The 20,245-nt window shown below is 39.9% G+C and overlaps 1 protein-coding gene across 1 annotated transcript in view; it reads left to right on the plus strand.

Annotated features, from left to right (window-relative positions):
- The window catches only part of LOC136311648 (endogenous retrovirus group K member 113 Env polyprotein-like), a 284,697-nt gene that overhangs the window by 248,654 nt on the left and 15,798 nt on the right, over nt 1–20,245 (plus strand). The window contains exon 2 of the mRNA XM_066240795.1: nt 969–2,854. Within this exon, the coding sequence (XP_066096892.1) occupies nt 1,118–2,854 (1,737 nt within the window). The 5' untranslated portion in view covers nt 969–1,117. The remainder of the gene's footprint in view (nt 1–968; nt 2,855–20,245) is intronic.

Below are 20,245 nucleotides of genomic sequence, written 5' to 3' on the forward strand. Positions count from 1 at the left end.
ATTTTCTTTAGTAAAATAGAAGGACTTAAGAGTTTGGAAAAATTACAGTTTTTTTTTGTTTTGTTCTCCTCTTTCTCTCAACTCATTTTATTTCTCTCCTGTTCTATGCCTGAAAAGAAGGCAAAGGGAACACCTGTTTGGATATGGCTAAACAGAATCTCATAAACGGCCGTTCTTGAAACTTTTCAAGAGAGAGTTCTGTTTAGTTCCTATCCAATATGTTCCAATCAAAATTGCCCTGTGTAAAAATCAAGCAGGCCATATTCTAATCTCTAAAATCCCGGGTTTCTCTCTAATTTGTCTAATTTGTCTACTTTGTCTGATTCTTGTTTGTGTTTGGTCTTTGTTTAATGTTATATAAATGTGATTTTTTAAGTTCTTGCACGCAAAAATCGAATATGCCGGCTCTAATATTATAAAAATACCATCCCTAAAAATTTATAATTTTAATTGAAACAAGTAAAGCGTGCTCATTTAAATTTAAATAGAATGAAATATGAATCCTAAAGGCTTGTTGATTTTGACTAAACTGCTTCAAGCTTCAGGCTGCTTGCTGTGGCCACAGAGCTTGAAGCAGAGTAGATTTGCCTAACAAAGGTGTAGACTTTTTAATATAGAAAAATAATGAAAGCCACACTAGAATTTTCCAGCTTTAATGTATTCTTTAAATTGCCTGTTAATTAATGGAGTAGAAATGTTTTTATAAATATAGAAAACTCGTATACTGGAACTCCTGCAAATCTTCTTTATCATGCTTTTTACTTTAAAAAATTTCTTTTGAATGCTGATATACAGGATTATTCAATACCCGAGACACTGGAATCTGGATCTGGATAAGCCTAAACCAATGGCAAAGTGGAAGGATTTATTGACAGGTCAATGGAAGGGACCAGATGTAATTCTAACCCAGGGGAGAGGGTATACTTGTATATTTTCACAGGACGCTGACTCGCCTCTCTGAATCCCAGACCGGTTAATTCGCCATGTCTCACCAGAGGCCTCCACTGCCACTGCTGCCCCCTCCCAGCCAGAAAGAGACTCCTGTACTACCCGCATCACCAGTGACTTTCCAGCAAAAGCCATCAAAGAACTCTCCGTATGATCCTGTTACTCAGTGATGCAGCGACTGTCACTACAGGAAGCTAGACGACCTCCCTATCATAGTCAATGGATGATTCACTCTACTCGAACTGTCAACCCACCAACCTGGGACCAGTTAAAGGCATTGACTGTGAGGGCTGATTTAATTTGTCATCGACAAAACATACATCGTAACCCTGTTAATATGTTTATTGCTATGCTTGCTATACTTTCAATTCAGGTACTTAATGTTGAGGCTACTGGACAAAACAAATCTTATTGGGCTTATATTCCAAATCCACCATTAGTTAAGCCTGTTACTTGGGGAGGAGATGATATACCTGTGTTTAATAATCATACTAAGTTTTTGGGAGGATCATGTAGTTCTTTTATTATGCATAAAACTGATTCAAATTTCTCATTTCATGAAAAAATGGATAAGGTACCTATATGTTTTATGTTTAATAATACTCACAAGATTTCTGGGTGTTTTTCTACTACACTTAAGACTATTTTGACTGACTCTCCTAAAAGTAATAAACCTGGACACACTACAAGAGACTTATGGTCTCTCACAATTTTAATGCCTGGAGGCCCTGACACCCATGAGTATAATCCTGTTACATTGCCTCCTAAGGGATTTCACCCATGTAAACTTTATCCTCCAAAAAAGGCAACTCAAGAGCCTTACTGGTGGTCTGTGGAGAATAGATTTGGTTTTCCCCCATGGCAAGAATGTGCATATTACAATTATATGAATTATACTGCATATGCTGTTAATTTCACTGTACAAGATTGGTCTAGTCCTTATTATGAATATGATTATAGAAAATTAGTGCAGGAAATGAGAGACGATTACAGTTGGTCAGATAAATATAATCCTTTAAATAAAATCATCACACGTTGGCAGTCTGCTGGATGGATACCTGCACAGCTGACTTATCAGGATGAATTAACCACCAGGTATCAAACAAAGCTTTGGCAGCTAATTGCAGCTGCTGCACCAGCATATTTGGTTAGGCCTTGCCCTTATCCTGTTCAGAATATTTTTGTTCAGGCTTGTGTACAGGCTCCTTATGTACTCTTGATTGCTACAATGGACAGTAATCTTTCTGTTAGTACTTATAATTCTATGTTTAGCATTTCCTGCTCTCGCTGTGTTTTAACAAACTATCTATCGATTGACACCAAAGCTCAAGTTATGTTTATTTTGTGGCAGCCACCTTATGTGATGTTACCTGTTAGTCTGTCTCAGCCTTGGTATGATGACCCAGGGTTGCATGCACTACAGGCTGCTTCTGAAGTGCTTGCTCACCATCGAGGAAAGCAATTTGTTGCTGAATTGATTTTGGGAATTACTGCTCTTATTGCTATTATAGAATCTGTAGCTGCTTCCACCACTGCTTTAGCTCAATCAGTTCACACTGCAAATCATGTAGATAGTTTATCTCGTAATATATCTCTTGCATTAGCAGTACAGGAGACTATAGATAGGAAGTTAGAAATGAAAGTGAATGCTTTAGAGGAGGCTTTTATTCACATATGTAATGAGCTGTTAGCTATGAAAGCTAGAATGACTCTTAGATGCCATGCAGGATTCAGGTGGATATGTGTGACTCCTTTAGAATACAATCAGTCTATCATAGCATGGAATAATGTACAGAATCATTTGTTAGGTGTATGGAATAATAGTGATATTAGTTTAGATTTGAGGGAATTACATCAGCAGATACAAAACTTAGGACATTCTGGCTCTTTAGTCTCTGCCTCAGAAGTAGCTGATCAATTTGTTGAAAACATTAAAAGTATATTTTCTATGCATAGCCTGACCTCTTTAGCTACTGATATAGGCATTATAATAGCTGTGGTAATTATCACTCTTCTTGTCCTTCCAGTCATGTTCCGACTCTTAAATAACGGTCTCAGGGAAACAGCGGTGAAAATACAAAAGCTTTATTTAAATAATAAAAAAGGGGGAGATGTCGGGAGCCGATCAATGACTGCTGGCTGGCAAGGCCACAGCAGGAGAAGACCCACAACTGCTGGCTGACAAGGTCACAGCAGAAGAAGATCAAAAACTGCTGATTGACAAAGTCATAGCAGAGAAGACCAATGGCTGCGGGGTGACAAAGTCACTGCAGTGAAGACCAATGGCTGTGGGGTGACAAAGTCACCACAAAGGATAGGCACAACGATACTCCCCCCTTTGACCTTTTGAATTAATCTGGCCTTATATCCCCCCTTTTCTGGGTGTGTGCTATTATTTGTAGCACAGGGATAATAGTACTGTGCTTTCCCTGTAGATTTGTAGTAATTTCTTTGGAAATGAGACAGAAGGTGTAAGTTCCACAGAAAAGCCTGTAAGCCCCTTGAACTGGGCTCATAAACATAAGAGGCTGGCTATGATATCCCTCATAAAGGGTTAAGTTTGTAGGAGAATTTCTTCTTATTAATCATGTTAGAAAGAATAAAGTTAGAACTTAACTAGTGTATGAATATAGTAAATGAATAAAGTTTAACTAGACATTAGAATCTTAGGTAAAGTGTAGTGGAGTGGCCTGTTGCGTGGCCTTGGATAGGAGTGCAGCTGGCAAGTAAAGAAAGTTTTGTTAAAAGACTTGTTTTGATTTTGGGTCCTCCCAACCCAAGGTCTCCATTGTATTTAGTCTTCGCTACACTTAATACAACAGATTTTTACTTATTATTTTTATTTTTCTTCTTTATTATTCTTTTTTGGTCCTTTTTTCTGGTTCCCTCTTATCTCTCTCATTATATCTCTTAGTTGACCATCACTTACAAGCAAATCATCTTATGCTTGTCTAAGATTTTCTTCCTTTTTTTTTTTTTTTTTTTTTTTTTTTTGCATTTAGTAGGTCCCTACTCCCTTTTTTTGCCCTTTGAACTCTTCACCCCAAATCAGGCCCTCCATTATAGGCACGATATTTCCCTGAGGAGGGGAGAGGAGGAAAAGAGAAGAGAGAAAAAAAAAGGGGGAAATAATAAATTATTACTGGTTTTTTTTGTGGGGTGTTTAACCCTTTTTTTTTTTTTTTTTTTTTTTCCTTTTTACTCTTTATTAATTCTAATTAGTGCTATCAATAAGACTACCCTCAGATGCCGATAAGAAAGAGGAAATCGAATATTATGGATACAAAAGAAAGAGAGGTAACACAAATAGATGTGGAAAAATCTATGGAGAAAAGACTTAACATATTGGAAGCCTTGGAGCTAAATGACAGAGAATTTAAAATAGAAATGTTAAAAATACTCAGAGATATACAAGAAAACACAGAAAGGCAATATAGGGAGATCAGAAAAGACTTGTTTTGTCACTGAAGGCACTTACTGGGCTTTTCTCAGTAAAACGTTCTCATGAGATTTTTGTATTTGCCTAGAATAAGGAGAAGAATGTGGTGGGATTCATAGCAGCAGTAGCAACTAATGCCTTCTGATATTATGTTGCTGCTAGCTATCTTGCAGATGTGCTCTATGTATCTTTGGGTGAAAGTTACTCTTGATACTATGTCAGTTTCTTATAGCAGGCCTTTTGTAGTCCCGTGGGAAAAGAATTAGGACACTGCATGAACTCAAGGCCATTTGCCTGAGCAAGCGGTGGTCCTTTTGCTAGCCCTTGATGATTTCGTCTGCTAACTCTTTCTGCGCCCTCGACTCACAACAACAGTAAAATAGAGTTATTAATTAGTACTAATCTTTTAGAATTTTGTACCAATATCGTTATTACTATTCAAGTTATTGTATAACTGTACATTGTATAACTTACCACCTGACTTGTAGTTTATAGATATGAATTAACTGTTATCTGGAAATATGTAACCACAGTGAAATTAGAACAATGATGTATTCAAAATACCATGTGATTGTAACTTAGTGTGTGTGTATAAAAAAGGAGCTGTACTAGCGTTTAGGGGAGATGCCTGGCAGTAAATGCTAACCAGAGAATAAAGAATTCGGCTCTCTCACTCGATTCTCGCCGACGCCGTCTCTTCCTGTGGGACCCCTGGATCCCCCCCGGGGCTGGACCCCGGCAGGATGCCATGTAAGTATGTATAAGCTAAGGTGGTGGTGTTTGTATTTAACATTATGCAATTAAAATTTAGTGCATAATAAAGGTCAAGCACATTTTTTTCATATTTAGCCATCACAGTGTTACAAAGTTTAATTAAGTTCTACATTTCAATAGAACATCTCATAAAGTGTTGGAAACTTATACTGTTATGTTTTGCATTTAAATGTCTATATATGGCCCTGTTCAGCCTATGCTTTGTAAATCACCACAGAAGAGCTTTTATATATTTGTTTTTCATTTATAGATTTTCTGCAAAAAATTATGAATTGTCTCCTAATTGCTCAAGTTGTTTTTCAGTTGTCTTTTTTTTTCTTTTTGGAATTTTTAGCACACCACATTGTTATTGACTCTTGAAAATACTTAAGGCAGTACATCCTGTACTCTGGTACATTTAATATATAGTACTATAGGATATTAAGTGACTTTGTACATATTTTCTGCTTTCTAATTGTTCCCTCTTTTTAGCTTAAAAAATAAAACTGATATTTAAGTTTTACTTAAATGGATGTTAAAATGGGTTGTGTATTTCTGTGCCTGAAGAGAAACACTTTTATTATTGAAAAATGGTGATTGTATTTAATTGACTTTCTGGCAATTTATTTTCATAGTTAATCATCCTTGTGAAGTATGCTTCTGCTAGAGTTCGCAAGGGATTCCTCAGAACCATTACTCTTCCGCCTGATCACTCGATCTCATTGCCACACTCATAGGCTTCATCAACATACAGTGTTTACTAGTGATTTATAATAAACCAAGGACAAATTAAATCCTCCATATTTCAAGTCACTGAGTTATACTAGAAGTCATACAGCAATGGAAGGTATTTTGAAATAAGATTTGGTTAGAAATACAGTAGTAGCGTCCTGGCTGGGTAGCTCAGAGCATTGCCCCCATATTCCAAGGTTGCAGGTTCTATCCTAGATCAGGGCATATACAAGAAGCAACCAATGAATGCATAACTAAGTGGCACAACAGATAAAGATCTCTCTCCTCCCCACCCCAAAATCAGTAAACTGATAAAAAGAAAATAAAAGATGTAATAGTAATAAACAATTTTATATCTTTTACGACGTGTTGTACACTTTGTAAGCGTGTTAAATAGGGTGGGGCAAAAGTAGGCTTACAGGTGTGAGTATATGAAGAACAGAGTTTATTTATTACTGTATTTTCCATACAAACAACTGGACCTGTACTTTGCCCTACCCTGTATACAGGAATACTTTGTTCTACAGTGTGTTCGTAAAGTCATAGTGCACTTTTGACCGGTCACAGGAAAGCAACAAAAGATGATAGAAATGTGAAATCTGCACTAAATAAAAGGAAAACCCTCCCAGTTTCTGTAGGATAATGTGGCAGCATGTGCGCATGCGCAGATGATGACGTAACACCGTGTATACAGCGGAGCAGCCCACGGCCATGCCAGTCGAGATGTGGTCGGTACAGAGGAAAGTTCAGTGTGTTCTGCGGCTCGCTAAATTCAAATCCGTGACCAAAGTGCGACGTGAATATCAGCGCATTTATAACAAAGTGCCACCACATAGGAATAACATTACTCAGTGGGATAAGCAGTTGAAGGAAACCGGCAGTTTGGTGGAGAAACCCCGTTCTGGTAGGCCATCAGTCAGTGACGAGTCTGTAGAGGCTATACGGGATAGCTACCTAAGGAGCCCTAACAAATCTGCGTGAGCCCACATCGAACTACAGTGAATAGGTATGAAACTGGGAGAGTTTTCCTTTTATTTGGTGCAGATTTCACATTTCTATCGTCTTTTGTTGCTTTCTTGTGACGGGTCAAAAGTGCACCATGACTTTACGGACACACTGTATTGTGCTTCACTTTATATCACTCTTCACAGATGCTACATGTTTTACTGATTGAAGCCACGACCTTCCACCAGCAGAAGGATTACAGCTGACTGCAGTGGTCTGGATTCAGATCTGCAATATCTCCAAGGCATGCCTGTATTCATTTATGTAATCGTCATAACAACCTTTTGAGGTAGAAGCTATTACTACTATTTCTATCACATAGATCAGGGGTCAGCAAGATTTCCAAAACCTTTTATCAACACGTCTGTTTTTGCATGCCCCTTTCAGCTAATAATGATTTTACATTGTTAAAGCCTTTTGGTTTGTTTGTTTTCATTTAAATCATTGTTTATTTTTCAATTACAGTTGACATATAATATTACGTTACTTTCAGGTGTACACCCCAGTGATTAAACTTTATATAATTTACTAAGTGATCAGCCCAATAAATGTTGTACCCACCTGACACCATACATAGTTATTAGAGTGTTACTGACTATGCAGGACTTGACCTCCCCGTGACTAGTCTGTAACAACCAATTTGTTCTTCTTAATCCCTTCACCTTTTCACCTAACCTCCCTACCCCCCACTCACTGGGCAATTATCATATATCTGTATCTATGAGTCTGCCTCTGTTCTGCTTCTTTATTTCATATTTTAGATCCAATCATTGATAGATATGTATTTTTATTATTCACATTTTTGCTTTTTTTATTTTTTTCCTTCTTGAGGAAGACCCTTTAACATTTTGTGTAATACTGGTTTGCTGGCGATGAATTTGAGTGTTTTTTTTGTCTGGGAAGCTCTTTATATGTCCTTTAATTCTAAATGATAGCTTTGCTGGGTAGAGGAATCTTGGTTATAGGTTTTTGCTTTTCTTATTTTATAATTTTATTTATTGATTTGAGAGAGAGAGAGAGAGAGAGAGAGAGAGAGAGGAGCATGGGTCTGTTCCTGTATGTGCCCTGGCTGGGGATCAAACCAGCAACCTCTGCACTTCAGGATGATGCTGTAACCAACCAAGCTATCTGGACAGGCCGTAGGTCCTTGTTTTTCATCACTTTGACTATTTCTTGCCAATTCCTTCAGATATGCTTAGTTTCTTTTGAGAAATCAGCTGACAGTCTTATGGGAGCTCTCTTATATTGAATAGATAACAAACTGCTTTTTTCTTACTGCTTTTAAGATTCTCCCTTTGTCTTTAACCTTTTGCATTTTAATTATGTGTATTGGTGTGGGCCTCTTTGGATTCATCTTGTTTGGGACTCTACACTTCCTGGACTTATATGTCTATCTCCTTTGCCAGTTTAGGGAAGTTTTCCATCATTTTTTCAAGTAGGTTTTCAATTCCTTGCCCTCTCTCTTATCCTTCCAGCAACCCCATGATACAAATGTTGGTATGCTTGAAGTTTTCCCAGAGGCTCTCTACATGATCTCCATATTTTTTTAAACTTTATTTTATTGATTTTAGAGAGAAAGACAGGGAGGGAGAGACAGAAACATCAATCTGTTTTTGTATGTGCTCTGATCAGTGATTGAACCAACAACCTTTGTATATCAGTATGATGCTTTAACCAACTGAGCTATCTCAGACCCTGGTAGACTATCTTTATTTTTTTTCTTTTGGATTCTTTTTTATTTTTGCTGTTCTCATTGGGTGTTTTGTTTCCTTATGTTTCAGGTCACTGATTTGATGATTCTCAGCTTTACCTATTCTACTGTTGATTCCCTGTAAATTATTCTTCATTTTAGTTCATGTTTCCTTGATTTTTTTTTTTTTTTTTTTTTTTTTTTTTTTTTTTTTGGTATTTCTCTGAAGCTGGAAACGGGGAGAGACAGTCAGACTCCCGCATGCGCCCGATCGGGATCCACCCTGCACGCCCACCAGGGGGCGATGCTCTGCCCCTCCGGGGTGTCGCTCTGTCGCAACCAGAGCCACTCTAGCACCTGGGGCAGAGGCCAAGGAGCCATCCCCAGCACCCGGGCCATCTTTGCTCCAATGGAGCCTCGGTTGCGGGAGAGGAAGAGAGAGACAGAGAGGAAGGAGGTGGGGAGGGGTGGAGAAGCAGATGGGCGCTTCTCCTGTGTGCCCTGGCCGGGAATCGAACCCAGGACTTCCGCACGCCAGGCCGATGCTCTACCACTGAGCCAACCAGTCAGGGCCTCTCCTTGATTTCTGACTGGTTCTTCTTTATGGTTTTCATGACCGTTTTTATACTGTTGAAGTTCTCACTAAGTTCACTGAGCATCCTTATAACCAGTGTTCTGAACGCTCCATCTAGTAGATTGCTTGTATCCATTTTGTTTAGTTCTTTTTCTGAAGATTGTTCTGTTTCATTCAGGCAGCCTCCCTCTGTTTGTTTCTATGAATTAGGTAGAGCTGCTACATCTCCCAGGCTTGGTAGAGTAGCCTTATATAGTAGGCGTTCTGTAGGGTCTAGTGCAGGAGTCGGGAACCTATTTGGCTGAGAGAACCTTGAACACCACATATTTTAAAATGTAATTCCATGCGAGCCATACAACAACCCATGTACATTACGCATTATCCAGTAAAAATTTGGTGTTGTCCCAGAGGACAGCTGTGATTGGCTCCAGCCCCCCGCAACCATGAACATGAGCAGTAGGAAATGAATGGATTGTAATACATGAGAATGTTTTATATTTTTAATTTTATTATTATTTTTATTAAAGATTTGTCTGTGATCCAGATGCAGCCATCAAAAGAGCCACATCTGGCTCGCAAGCCATAGGTTCCCGACCCCTGGACTAGTGGCACAGCCTTCCCATTCACCCAAGCTGGGCACCCAGGTGTGCCCCCCTTAGTTTGGGCTGTGTATACCCTTCTGTTGTAGTTGAGCTTTGATTGCTGCTGACACATCAGTGGGAGAGACTTACCCCCAGGCCACTTGACTGTAAGGGCTGGCTGTGACCACTGACTATCATGGAGGATCAGCTTTGTGGGGGGCCTGCCCCACGGTGTACGACTTACTTCAGCAAGGCTCTGATGCCTGCTGAGTCCACCCCTTAAGAGTATCTCTTATGGAGGTGGTTGGGTGGTGCTTCAACATGGTCTGAATCTGTCCACTGGGTGCACTGACTCTGGGACCTCCCAATAGGTGCAGGCCAAGGTCATCCACTGCCTGTGTTCTGCCCAGGGACACCTGGCATGAGCTACAAAGTGATCTGTAGACGGCTGCTACTCGTGCTGGGCTTGGAGGTGCCCAGGTGACGCCAATCTGCAAATCAAGGCAGGCTCCTGCTAGTGCTGGATCCGAGGCCACTTAAGAGAGGTACCCAGCATGCTGCGGTCAGATACTGCTTGTTTGAGAGATTTTAGAAAAGTCTGAAGTGTGAACCAAAACCAGCCATTAGAATGGAAAAACCGCTGTAAACCGCTTGGGTGGGTCCGCGTGTTGGGTGGGGCAGTGCCTAGGGAACTACCCGGGCAGGGGAGACAGTGTTAGCCAGTTTGATGGAGACCCAGCTATGGTGCCCACCTGCTGGCTTTGTGGGGAGGAGGGATCAGAAAAGGAATAACGGCCTCTGCCAGCACTATGTCTGGGAAAAGCTGCCCCCACCACTCTCCTCTTGATGCCAGACAATTCAGTCCTTCCCTAAATGTCCCTGGTGCCCTTTGAGCTGCTTTCCCCTCACTGAGCTCAGAGGGAGTGAGTCCGAGTAAGTCTGTGCACGGGCCCTTTCCAGAGGAGCTGCCTGAGCCGGCAGCTCCCTTCCGTCTCCTTCAGCCGCAGTCTGCGCTGTTTTCACAGCCAGTGCCCGGAAGTGCTGGGACCCGGATCTCTGCAGCTAAGATAACCCTCCCAGTTTTTATCCATCTCACATGGGTGTGGGGCCAACCTGTTCCACATCCGCCTCCCGACCAGTCTCAGGGTGGCTTCTCTTTGAAATTCTGAGTTACAGAACTCCCATTCAGCCAGGTTGCAGGCAGTTGTGAATGATAGTTGTTCAGTAGTTTAGTTGTACTTTAGATGTAGTTGTGTAAGGATGCAAGTGTCACATTTACGCACACTGCCATCTTGACCAGAAATCTAAAGCCTTCTTTAAGAAAAGGAGAAAGGAAGATGAATAGATACTATATACAGCCCACAAAGCCTGAAATTCTTTACCGTATGGTGCTTTACACAGAAACTTGGTCAATCCATATCATTGAGGATGAAAGTGAGAGGAGAGAAGTTAAATAACTTCCCTATGGTCATACTGCAAATAAACAGAGGACCCAGAGTTTGAGACTAGACCTTCTGGTTCCATAAGCTGTATTCTTAACCTCTAAAGCAGTGTTTTTCAACTGTCATTCTGTGAACCAGACTGCCAGCAATTTTGTACCAGTCCATAAAAGAGTTGACCACCCTAGTGTTGTATGAAGATTACACACCCAGTGATCTTAGTTGAATTCACTTATGTTCAGGGTGATTTCTGCTATAGCGGTCTCCAAAATAATTATCTTATTTTCACTGGTCCTTAAGTGTGAAAAGGTTGAAAACCACTGCTCTAGCTTCTCGAAGAGCTAAAGACTACTACAAAACGGGATAGGACAAGTTGAAGTTACTTCTTTTGTAAATAATTATGTGAAAGATGAAAAAATAGATCCAAATGGCTGATAAGTCTTGCTCTCTTTTTCCCCCAGTACAATTGATGTCTTTAGTCTTCTGAAGTCTTTTTCCTTCGTTTTCTTTAAATGGGAAGCAAAAGATGGGGCGGATTCTGAAACAACAGATGTGTTTGTTTTAAAGTGAAGCACACTCACAAAGATTATCCCTGTGTATCTGGGCTTGTCTTCAGATTTCATGATTTATTACCAATCCGTTAAGAGAAATGGTAGCTAGTGTTGATAGTCTTGAAGTGTATATAGTAAAATGTGGGAACATTTATCATTGTTTATTCGTATGCATTATAAGTTAGGTAACCATGAGGAACTAGTTTGCCCTATATTCTCAATTACAAACATTTCGTGATGACACCTCAGTGCTCTAAATTTATACCATTTGACTAGAGAAATAGCATATATCCTTAAAAGACAAGGCCCAGAACTCATTCTCTCTCTCTCTCTTTCTCTCTGTTATTCTCTCTCGGAAAAGTTCGTAAGTCATGGCCCTGGCCGGTTGGCTCAGCAGTAGAGCGTCGGCCTAGCGTGCGGAGGACCCGGGTTCAATTCCCGGCCAGGACACATAGGAGAAGCACCCATTTGCTTCTCCACCCCCCCCCTTCTTCCTCTCTGTCTCTCTCTTCCCCTCCTGCAGCCAAGGCTCCATTGGAGCAAAGATGGCCTCTGCCCCAGGCGCTAAAGTGGCTCTGGTCGCAACATGGTGACACCCCGGAGGGGCAGAGCCTCGCCCCCTGGTGGGCAGAGCATCGCCCCCTGGTGGGCGTGCCGGGTGGATCCCGGTCGGGCACATGCGGGAGTCTGTCTGACTGTCTCTCCCTGTTTCCAGCTTCAGAAAAATGCAAAAAAAAAAAAAAGAAAAGTTTGTAAGACCTTTCAAATATTTTGTGAACTATCATGCTACAGTAAAATGTTACTGAAATAGGTTTATGCTTACTTCAGTTAAACGTAATCACTACTGCTGGAGTTAAAGCCAATCTCACATTCAAGCTCTTTCTGCCGAGTGTGTGCCGAGTGTGTGCGCTGCTGTCAGGACGCACCAGTCTGCGGTCCTGGGAAGCTCACACTTCTCTTCAGTGGTTACCACTTTTCTTTCAGGGCTATTTTGGGCAGGTTTATGAATATATCTTACACATATATATGTTATTCTTACCATGTTGTAGAGTTTATTGTTTTTGTTTTTCTGTGTTTTTGTAACTCTTAAACGTGATACATCAGTTCTTCATCAGCTCTTGCCATTTCTTAGAACTTTACTCTGTATTTGATAGTTTTTAATGCATTTTTTTAGATTCTAGATTACTAGGATCATAAACACTATCCACTAAATCAGTGAGCTTAACATATAGTTTCACCAAATATCCCTAATTATTCCTTTTCATATTGTGAAACCCATACTGTGAATAATTTCATTTCATTTATACACACATATGTCTAACACAGGACTGTTTGTTAAATGTTAATGATATGTTTGCTGATTTAAAAGAGGCTGTTGGCTATTTACAGGCAGTGTTTTTCTGCTATTTAGATCTCTAGATATAACAAGTAGAATATTCAGTACTCATCACGGAACCTGTCTCTGTGGGAAATGGGGAAAAGCTTACAGAATAGACTCTATTTCTTTTTAAAAGAGATCAGAAGAAACCTGGGCTTCCACTCTGTACTAAGTGAATACCTTCCTGGTCGTTCTATTAATAGAGCTTGCCCTACAGTAGAATCGCATTCAAGCAGCAACTATATTTAGGAAGCCCGCAATTATATTTTCTTTTAATGTAACATCAGAATTACTAGCACCAGAGAGAAGACCTTATTTAGCTTTAAAGGTTTTATAGTACTCTGTATTTAACTTAATTACAACCTTATTTTTATTAGGTTTATTTAAATATCTATTTATGTGTTCTGCCAGCCAGAAGCAAACTGAGAAGGAGTTATCTACATACCAAGGTCACTTCATAACAAAATTAAAAAACCATAATACTAAGTGTCTTATTCTAAGAAAACCTTGAAATTGTTCGGTTAACTCATTTTTTAATTTTTTTCTTTAGTCCTACTTTGAATTGTCCTTCAAAAGGCCTAAATTAGGCCCTGGCTGGTTGGCTCAGCAGTATAGCATTGGCCCAGCGTGTAGAAGTCCCGGGTTCAATTTCTGGTCAGGGCACACAGGAGAAGCAACCATCTGCTTTTCCACCCCTCTCCCTTCTCTTTCTCTCTTTCCCTCTCTTTCTCTCTCTCCCCCCCCCCACCTCCTGCAACCATGGCTTGAATGGTTTGAGCAAGTTGGCCCTGGGTGTAAGGATGGCTCTATAGCTTCGCCTGAAGCACTAAAATAGCTTGGTTGCTAAGCAACAGAGCAGCAGATGGGCAGAGCATCGCCCAGTAGGGGGTTTTCTGGGTGGATCCTTGTTGGGGCGCATGCAGGAGCCTGTCTGTCTGCCTGCCTCCCTGTCTCTCACTTAATAATAAAAAAAAGGCCTAAATTAATGTCAGTATTTATGTATCTTTTAAGGCAGTCCTCTAATCAACTGCAATCAGAAAAGAATAATTTAATAGTGTAACTACAAGTATAAATTATTTAGTTATAAAAAAGGAACCTAAATCTTTACCTTCTCTTACTTCTTACAGAGAATAGGATTCAGTGGGAGGGTTTAGGGCAGTGGTGCCCTGAATAAAACTCTGTCTGATCTAAGCTAACTTGCAGAAAAACCATGATTTCACATTGCTTTCAAGTCTGAGTAGCCATCAGTGAGTAGATGTTTCTCTGATAGTACATTCCCTTTTTCCAGTAATCCCAGAGCACAGCCTGGAAGCGAGAAAATGAACACATGAGGGATTGACATGGATATGCATGATAATGTCAAGTGCTTCTCAGACTATTATTTTTAGAAAATGGTTTTGTTTTTCTCAAAATTATTCTAGACTTTCACTCGGTGTTTAGAGAGGTGTGCATAAGCTTGGATGCAAGGGCAATTAATTTGAATATTTGAGTCTTTATTATAATTCTTTATTGAGGAAGCTGATGTATTTCATCTTCCTTTCTTCACTATTGATCTTAGTCACTCTTGCCTTGAATATTCACTCACCATCTAAGATCCTATTCTGCTTATTTCTATCTGACGTATTTTCTAAACATATATTAGTTTCTAGAGTGCCTATGGAAAGTCTTAACATAGTCTATTAAATTGAACTACATGACATTTCCATTCTGTGGTCCCAAAGTGGCTGAATTATAGTACTTTTATGGTTCAGTTGAGATCATCTAGAAACTTCTGGATGGCTTAATTCTCCAGAATTTCATTGGGAATGCCTAGACCCATTCTCCCTTACCTCCCCTCGCCAAAACAGAACAAAACAAAACCAAAAAACCTATGATGAAAAATATAGCTATAATATTTTGTATAGTTCCATACCTCAAACTTAGCCACTAATCTGAGAGTTTCATTAACTATTTAAAATATCATTTTAGACACATTTTATGAGCCATTTCAGAATAGCTCATTGCAGCTGCCACACCTTACAGGCAGCAGCCAACTATCTGTAGGTACAATTTGATTGTGTCCCACATCTCTCGTTTCCTGTTTTAGAGCTTCCCTATTTTTGATCCCTGTGCGCACCAGTATAATTTATACATAACCCATCAGGGGGACCATTGACCAGCAGGAGATAGGAGCCAGTTAATAAATTCTTCCCTCTTTCTGTGTTTCCCATCAGTCATGGGCAGTCTTGAGACTCACTATATATAGCTTCTGGGATGGTTCTTCTGAATCTAACAATTAGTCATACTTAGCACCAGCCAGCTCCATAACACGTCCTCATATTACCTCTGTCCCAACCTGCTTTATTCTCCTTTGCTATAACCTTACTCCCTGATAAAAGCACAGAACCTTTCTGCCTCAGCAGTGCTTTCTGAGGAACCCAAGTATTTCAACACTAGTTCTCAAATTCTGATTCAGAGTCGTTTATGGCAAATACATAATACTGAAGTTTGAGAAGCATTCCTCTTGGACTTTTGTTTCCCACTTTAAAAATAGACTTCATATTTAGACCAGTTTTAAGTTCAGAGCAAAACTGAGCTGAAAATGCAAAGATTTCCCATGTACTCCTAACCCCACATAACACACAGCCTTCCCCTCAGTCCATATCCTGATGTCCTGGGATTTTGAAGCACGTAAACATCACCATTGGGTAAGCAGAGTGATAATCAGTTCATCAAAGGCTACCTTAGAAATTATGGTTCTGGGTAACTCGGGGTAAGCACAGTCCTCCTTACCTCTGCCACTGAATGCAACCATAACACCTATACAGACCAGGTATTTGAATGCATGGGCCAGCTGCTTGAGGACTATTAGGAATAAAAAGTAGTAGGCAGAGGCCCTGGCCGGTTGGCTCAGCGGTAGAGCGTCGGCCTGGCGTGCGGGGAACCCAGGTTCGATTCCTGGCCAGGGCACATAGGAGAAGCACCCATATGCTTCTCCACCCCCACCCCCTCCTTCCTCTCTGTCTCTCTCTTCCCCTCCCACAGCCAAGGCTCCATTGGAGCAAAGATGGCCCGGGCGCTGGGGATGGCTCCTTGGCCTCTGCCCCAGGCGCTAGAGTGGCTCTGGTCGTGGCAGAGCAACGCCCTGGAGGGGCAGAGCATCGCCCCCTGGTGGGCAGAGCGTCGCCCCTGGTGGGCGTGCCGGGTGGATCCCAGTCGGGCGCATGCGGGAGTCTGTCTGACTGTCTCTCCCCGTTTCCAGCTTCAGAAAAGCAAAAAAAAAAAAAAAAAAGTAGTAGGCAGATTGAAGATAAAAAAATGCCACCAGGTCAGTAGTGAGTTTGCCCACTTTTTGCCCTTTGGTAACCCCTATAACAAGACATATCAAAATTTCTTGGATACAGCATAGGCATAACCCCTATATGCCCCTATATGCCTATAACAAGACATATCAAAATTTCTTGGATACAGCAAAGCAGAAATAAGAAATAAGTTTATATCAGTACAGGTTTATATCAGAAACGAGAAATCCTTAGTAAACAACCTAACGTTGTATCTGAAAGAACTAGAAGAACAAAGAAAACCCAAAGTCAGCTGAAGAAAGGAAACAGTAAACATTAGAACAGAACTAAATGAAATAGAGAACAAAAAAATACTATAGAAAAAAACTATTACAACAAAGAGCTGGTTCTTTGAAAAGGTCAATAAAATGGACAGACCCTGGGCTAGATTCATTCAGGAAAAAAGAGAAATGACTCATAAACAATTTGAAATGAAAGAAGAAAAATTACCACACAGACATCACAGATATACAAAGGATCATGCTAGAATACTATGAAAGACTATATGCCACTAAATTCAACAACCTAGAAGAAATGGATGAATTCCTAAAACTATACAATCTTAGAAAGATCGACTCAAAGAAGAAAGACTGAGTCTCAAAGAAGTGGAAAGCCTAAATAGACCCATAAAAAGGGAGGAAATAGAAAGAACTATCAAAAACCTCCACAAAAATAAAAGTCCAGGACCAGATGGCTACACTAGTGAATTCCGCCAAATATTCAAAGATTTGGTACCTGTCCTTTTCAAAGTCTTCCAAAAATAGAAGAAGAAGCAATACTCCCTAACACATTGTATGAGGCCAACCTAATCCTGATACCAAAACCTGGCAAAGACAACACAAAAAAAGAAAACTACAGACCAATATTTCTAATGAAAACAGATGCAAAAGTCCTAAACAAAATACTAACAAACAAATCAAATACAATACATTTAAAAAAAAAATACATCATGACCAAATGGGATTCATTCATTTCAGGAGCAAAAGGATGGTTCAACATATGTAAATCGATCAATGTAATACACCACATCAACAAAACAAAGAACAAAAATCACATGATCCTATCAAAAGATCCAGAAAAGGCCTTTGATAAGATACAACATCTTTTATGTTTAAAACCCTCAATATAAAAGGGTTATAAAAGTAAAGTAACACCATAATAAAGTCCATATGTGACAAACCATCAGCCAATATCATATTAAATGGTGAAAAACTGAAGGCTTTCCCTCTAAAATCAGGAACAAGACAAGGTTGCCCAATGTCCATTCTTATTCAACATAGTACTGGAAGTTTTAACCAGAGCAATCAGGCAAGAGAAATAAAAGGCATCCATTTCAGGAAAGAAGAAGTAAAGGTATCACTTTTTGCAGATGACATGATCCTGTATATAGAAAGCCTCAAAGACTCCAAATAATCTTCGACATAGGAGCCAAAAACACACAATGGAAAATCGTAAGCCTCTTCAATAAATGGTACTGGGAAAATTGGAAAGCCACATGCAAAACAAACTTGACTATAGTTTGTCCCCATGCTCAGAAATTAGTTCAAAATGAATCAAAGACCTAAATATAAAATCTGAAACAATAAATTACATAAAAAATATAAATATATACTAAATTTACTAAGAAGATTTTATGAATTTGACCCCAAAGGCAAGGAAAGTAAAGGAAACAATAAATAAATAGGACAATATCAAATTAAAAGGCTTCTGCACAGCAAAATAGACCAATAGCAAAACCAAAAGGCTGCCAACCGAATGGGAGATGATATTTATAAACAGCCACTCCAATAAGGTGTCAATATCCAAGATATATAAAGAACACACAAAGCTCAGCAACAAACAAGCAAATAATCCAATTAAAAAATGGGGAGAGGACCTGAACAGACTTCTCTCATGAAGACATACAAACAACAAATAAATATATGAAACATTATTCACCTTTGCTAGCTATTAAAGAAATGCAAATCAAAACTACAATGAGAAGAAAGAAAAAAAAAACTACAATGAGAGGCCCTGGCTGGTTGGCTCAGTGGTAGAGCATCGGCCTGGCGTGCAGAAGTCCCAGGTTCGATTCCCGGCCAGGGCACACAGGAGAAGCCCCCATCTGCTTCTCCACCCCTCCCCCTCTCCTTCTTCTCTGTCTCTCTCTTCCCCTCCCGCAGCGAGGCTCCATTGGAGCAAAGATGTCCCGGGCGCTGGGGATGGCTCCTTGGCCTCTGCCCCAGGCACTAGAGTGGCTCTGGTTGCAACAGAGTGATGCCCCGGAGGGGCAGAGCATTGCCCCCTGGTGGGCAAAGCGTCGCCCCCTGGTGGGTGTGCCAGGTGGATTCCGGTTGGGTGCATGCAGGAGTCTGTCTGACTGTCTCTCCCCATTTCCAGCTTCAGAAAAATACAAAAAAAAAAACAAAAAAAAACCAACCTACAATGAGATACCACCTCACACCTGTTAGATTGACTATTATCAACAAGACAGGTAATAAGAAATGTTGGAGAGGCTGTGGAGAAAAAGGAACCCTCATTCACTGCTGGTGGGATGGTAAACTGGTACAGCCACTATGGAAGAAAGTATGGAGGTTCCTCAAAAAATTAATAGAACTACCATATCACCCAGAAATCCCTCTACTGAATACCCAAAATACTCAAAAACATATGCAAAGATACATGCACTCTCATGTTCATTACAGCATCATTCACAGTGGTCAAGACATGGAAACAACCAAAGTGTCCCTAAATAGAGCATTGGATAAAGAAGATGTGGTGCATGTATACAGTGAAATACTACACAGCCATAAGAAATGATGATATACCGTCATTTACGACAACATGTATGGACCTTGAGAACATTATACTGAATGAAATAAGTAAGTCAGAAAAAACTAAGAACTATATGATTTCATACATAGGTGGGATATAAAATGAGACTCATGGGCATAGATAAAAATAAAGGGGTTACCACAGGGAGGAGGGTGGGGGGAGTAAAGAGTGTCAAATATACAGTGATGGAAAATGATTTGACTTTGGGTGATGGACACACAATGCAGTCAACAGTTCAAATGCTATAGAAATGTTTACCTGAAACCTATATACCATTACTGATCAATGTCACCCCATTAAATAAATAAATAAATAAAATTATATATATAAAGAAGAAAAATCACTAACATTTAAAAATCTCCAAACACTTAGAATGAAACAAAACACTTCTAAATGATCCATGAGTCAAAGATAAGAATTCAAGGGAATTTAGAAAATATTTGTAACTAAACAAAATTGAAAATGCAACATATCAAAATTCCTGGGATGCCACTAAAGGCACTCAAAGAAAAATATGTAGCATTAAAGTATAAAAAATAAATTCAAGTCAATAATCTACACTTATACGTTAAAATATATAGAAAAAAAGAGAGGCTCTAGCCAGCTGTCTCAGTGGATAGAGCATCGGCGTGGCCTATGGATGTCCTAGATTCAATTCTTAGGGCACACAAGAGATGCAACCATCTGCTCCTCCCTCTCCCCCTTCTCTCCCTCTTCCCTTCCTGCAGCCAGTGGCTCGATGTGAGCATTGGCCTCAGGCCTAAAAATAGCTCAATTGACAAGCAAGAGCCTCCAGACGGGGTTCCCTGCTGGATCCCGGTCCCGGCACATGTGGAAGTCTGTCTCACTATCTCTCCTCACTTAAAAAATAAAGAGGCAAAGTAAACCTAAGCAAGCAGATGGAAAGAAGTCATAAAGATGTTAGCAAAAACCAATGAAATTGCAAACAGTAGAGAAAATTAATGAAACCAAAATCTGGTTCTTTGAAAAATAAATTACAAACTACCATAGCTTTTTTTTT

The sequence above is a fragment of the Saccopteryx bilineata genome, chromosome 8 (assembly GCF_036850765.1).
Source record: "Saccopteryx bilineata isolate mSacBil1 chromosome 8, mSacBil1_pri_phased_curated, whole genome shotgun sequence".
Classification (NCBI taxonomy): Eukaryota; Metazoa; Chordata; class Mammalia; order Chiroptera; family Emballonuridae; genus Saccopteryx; species Saccopteryx bilineata.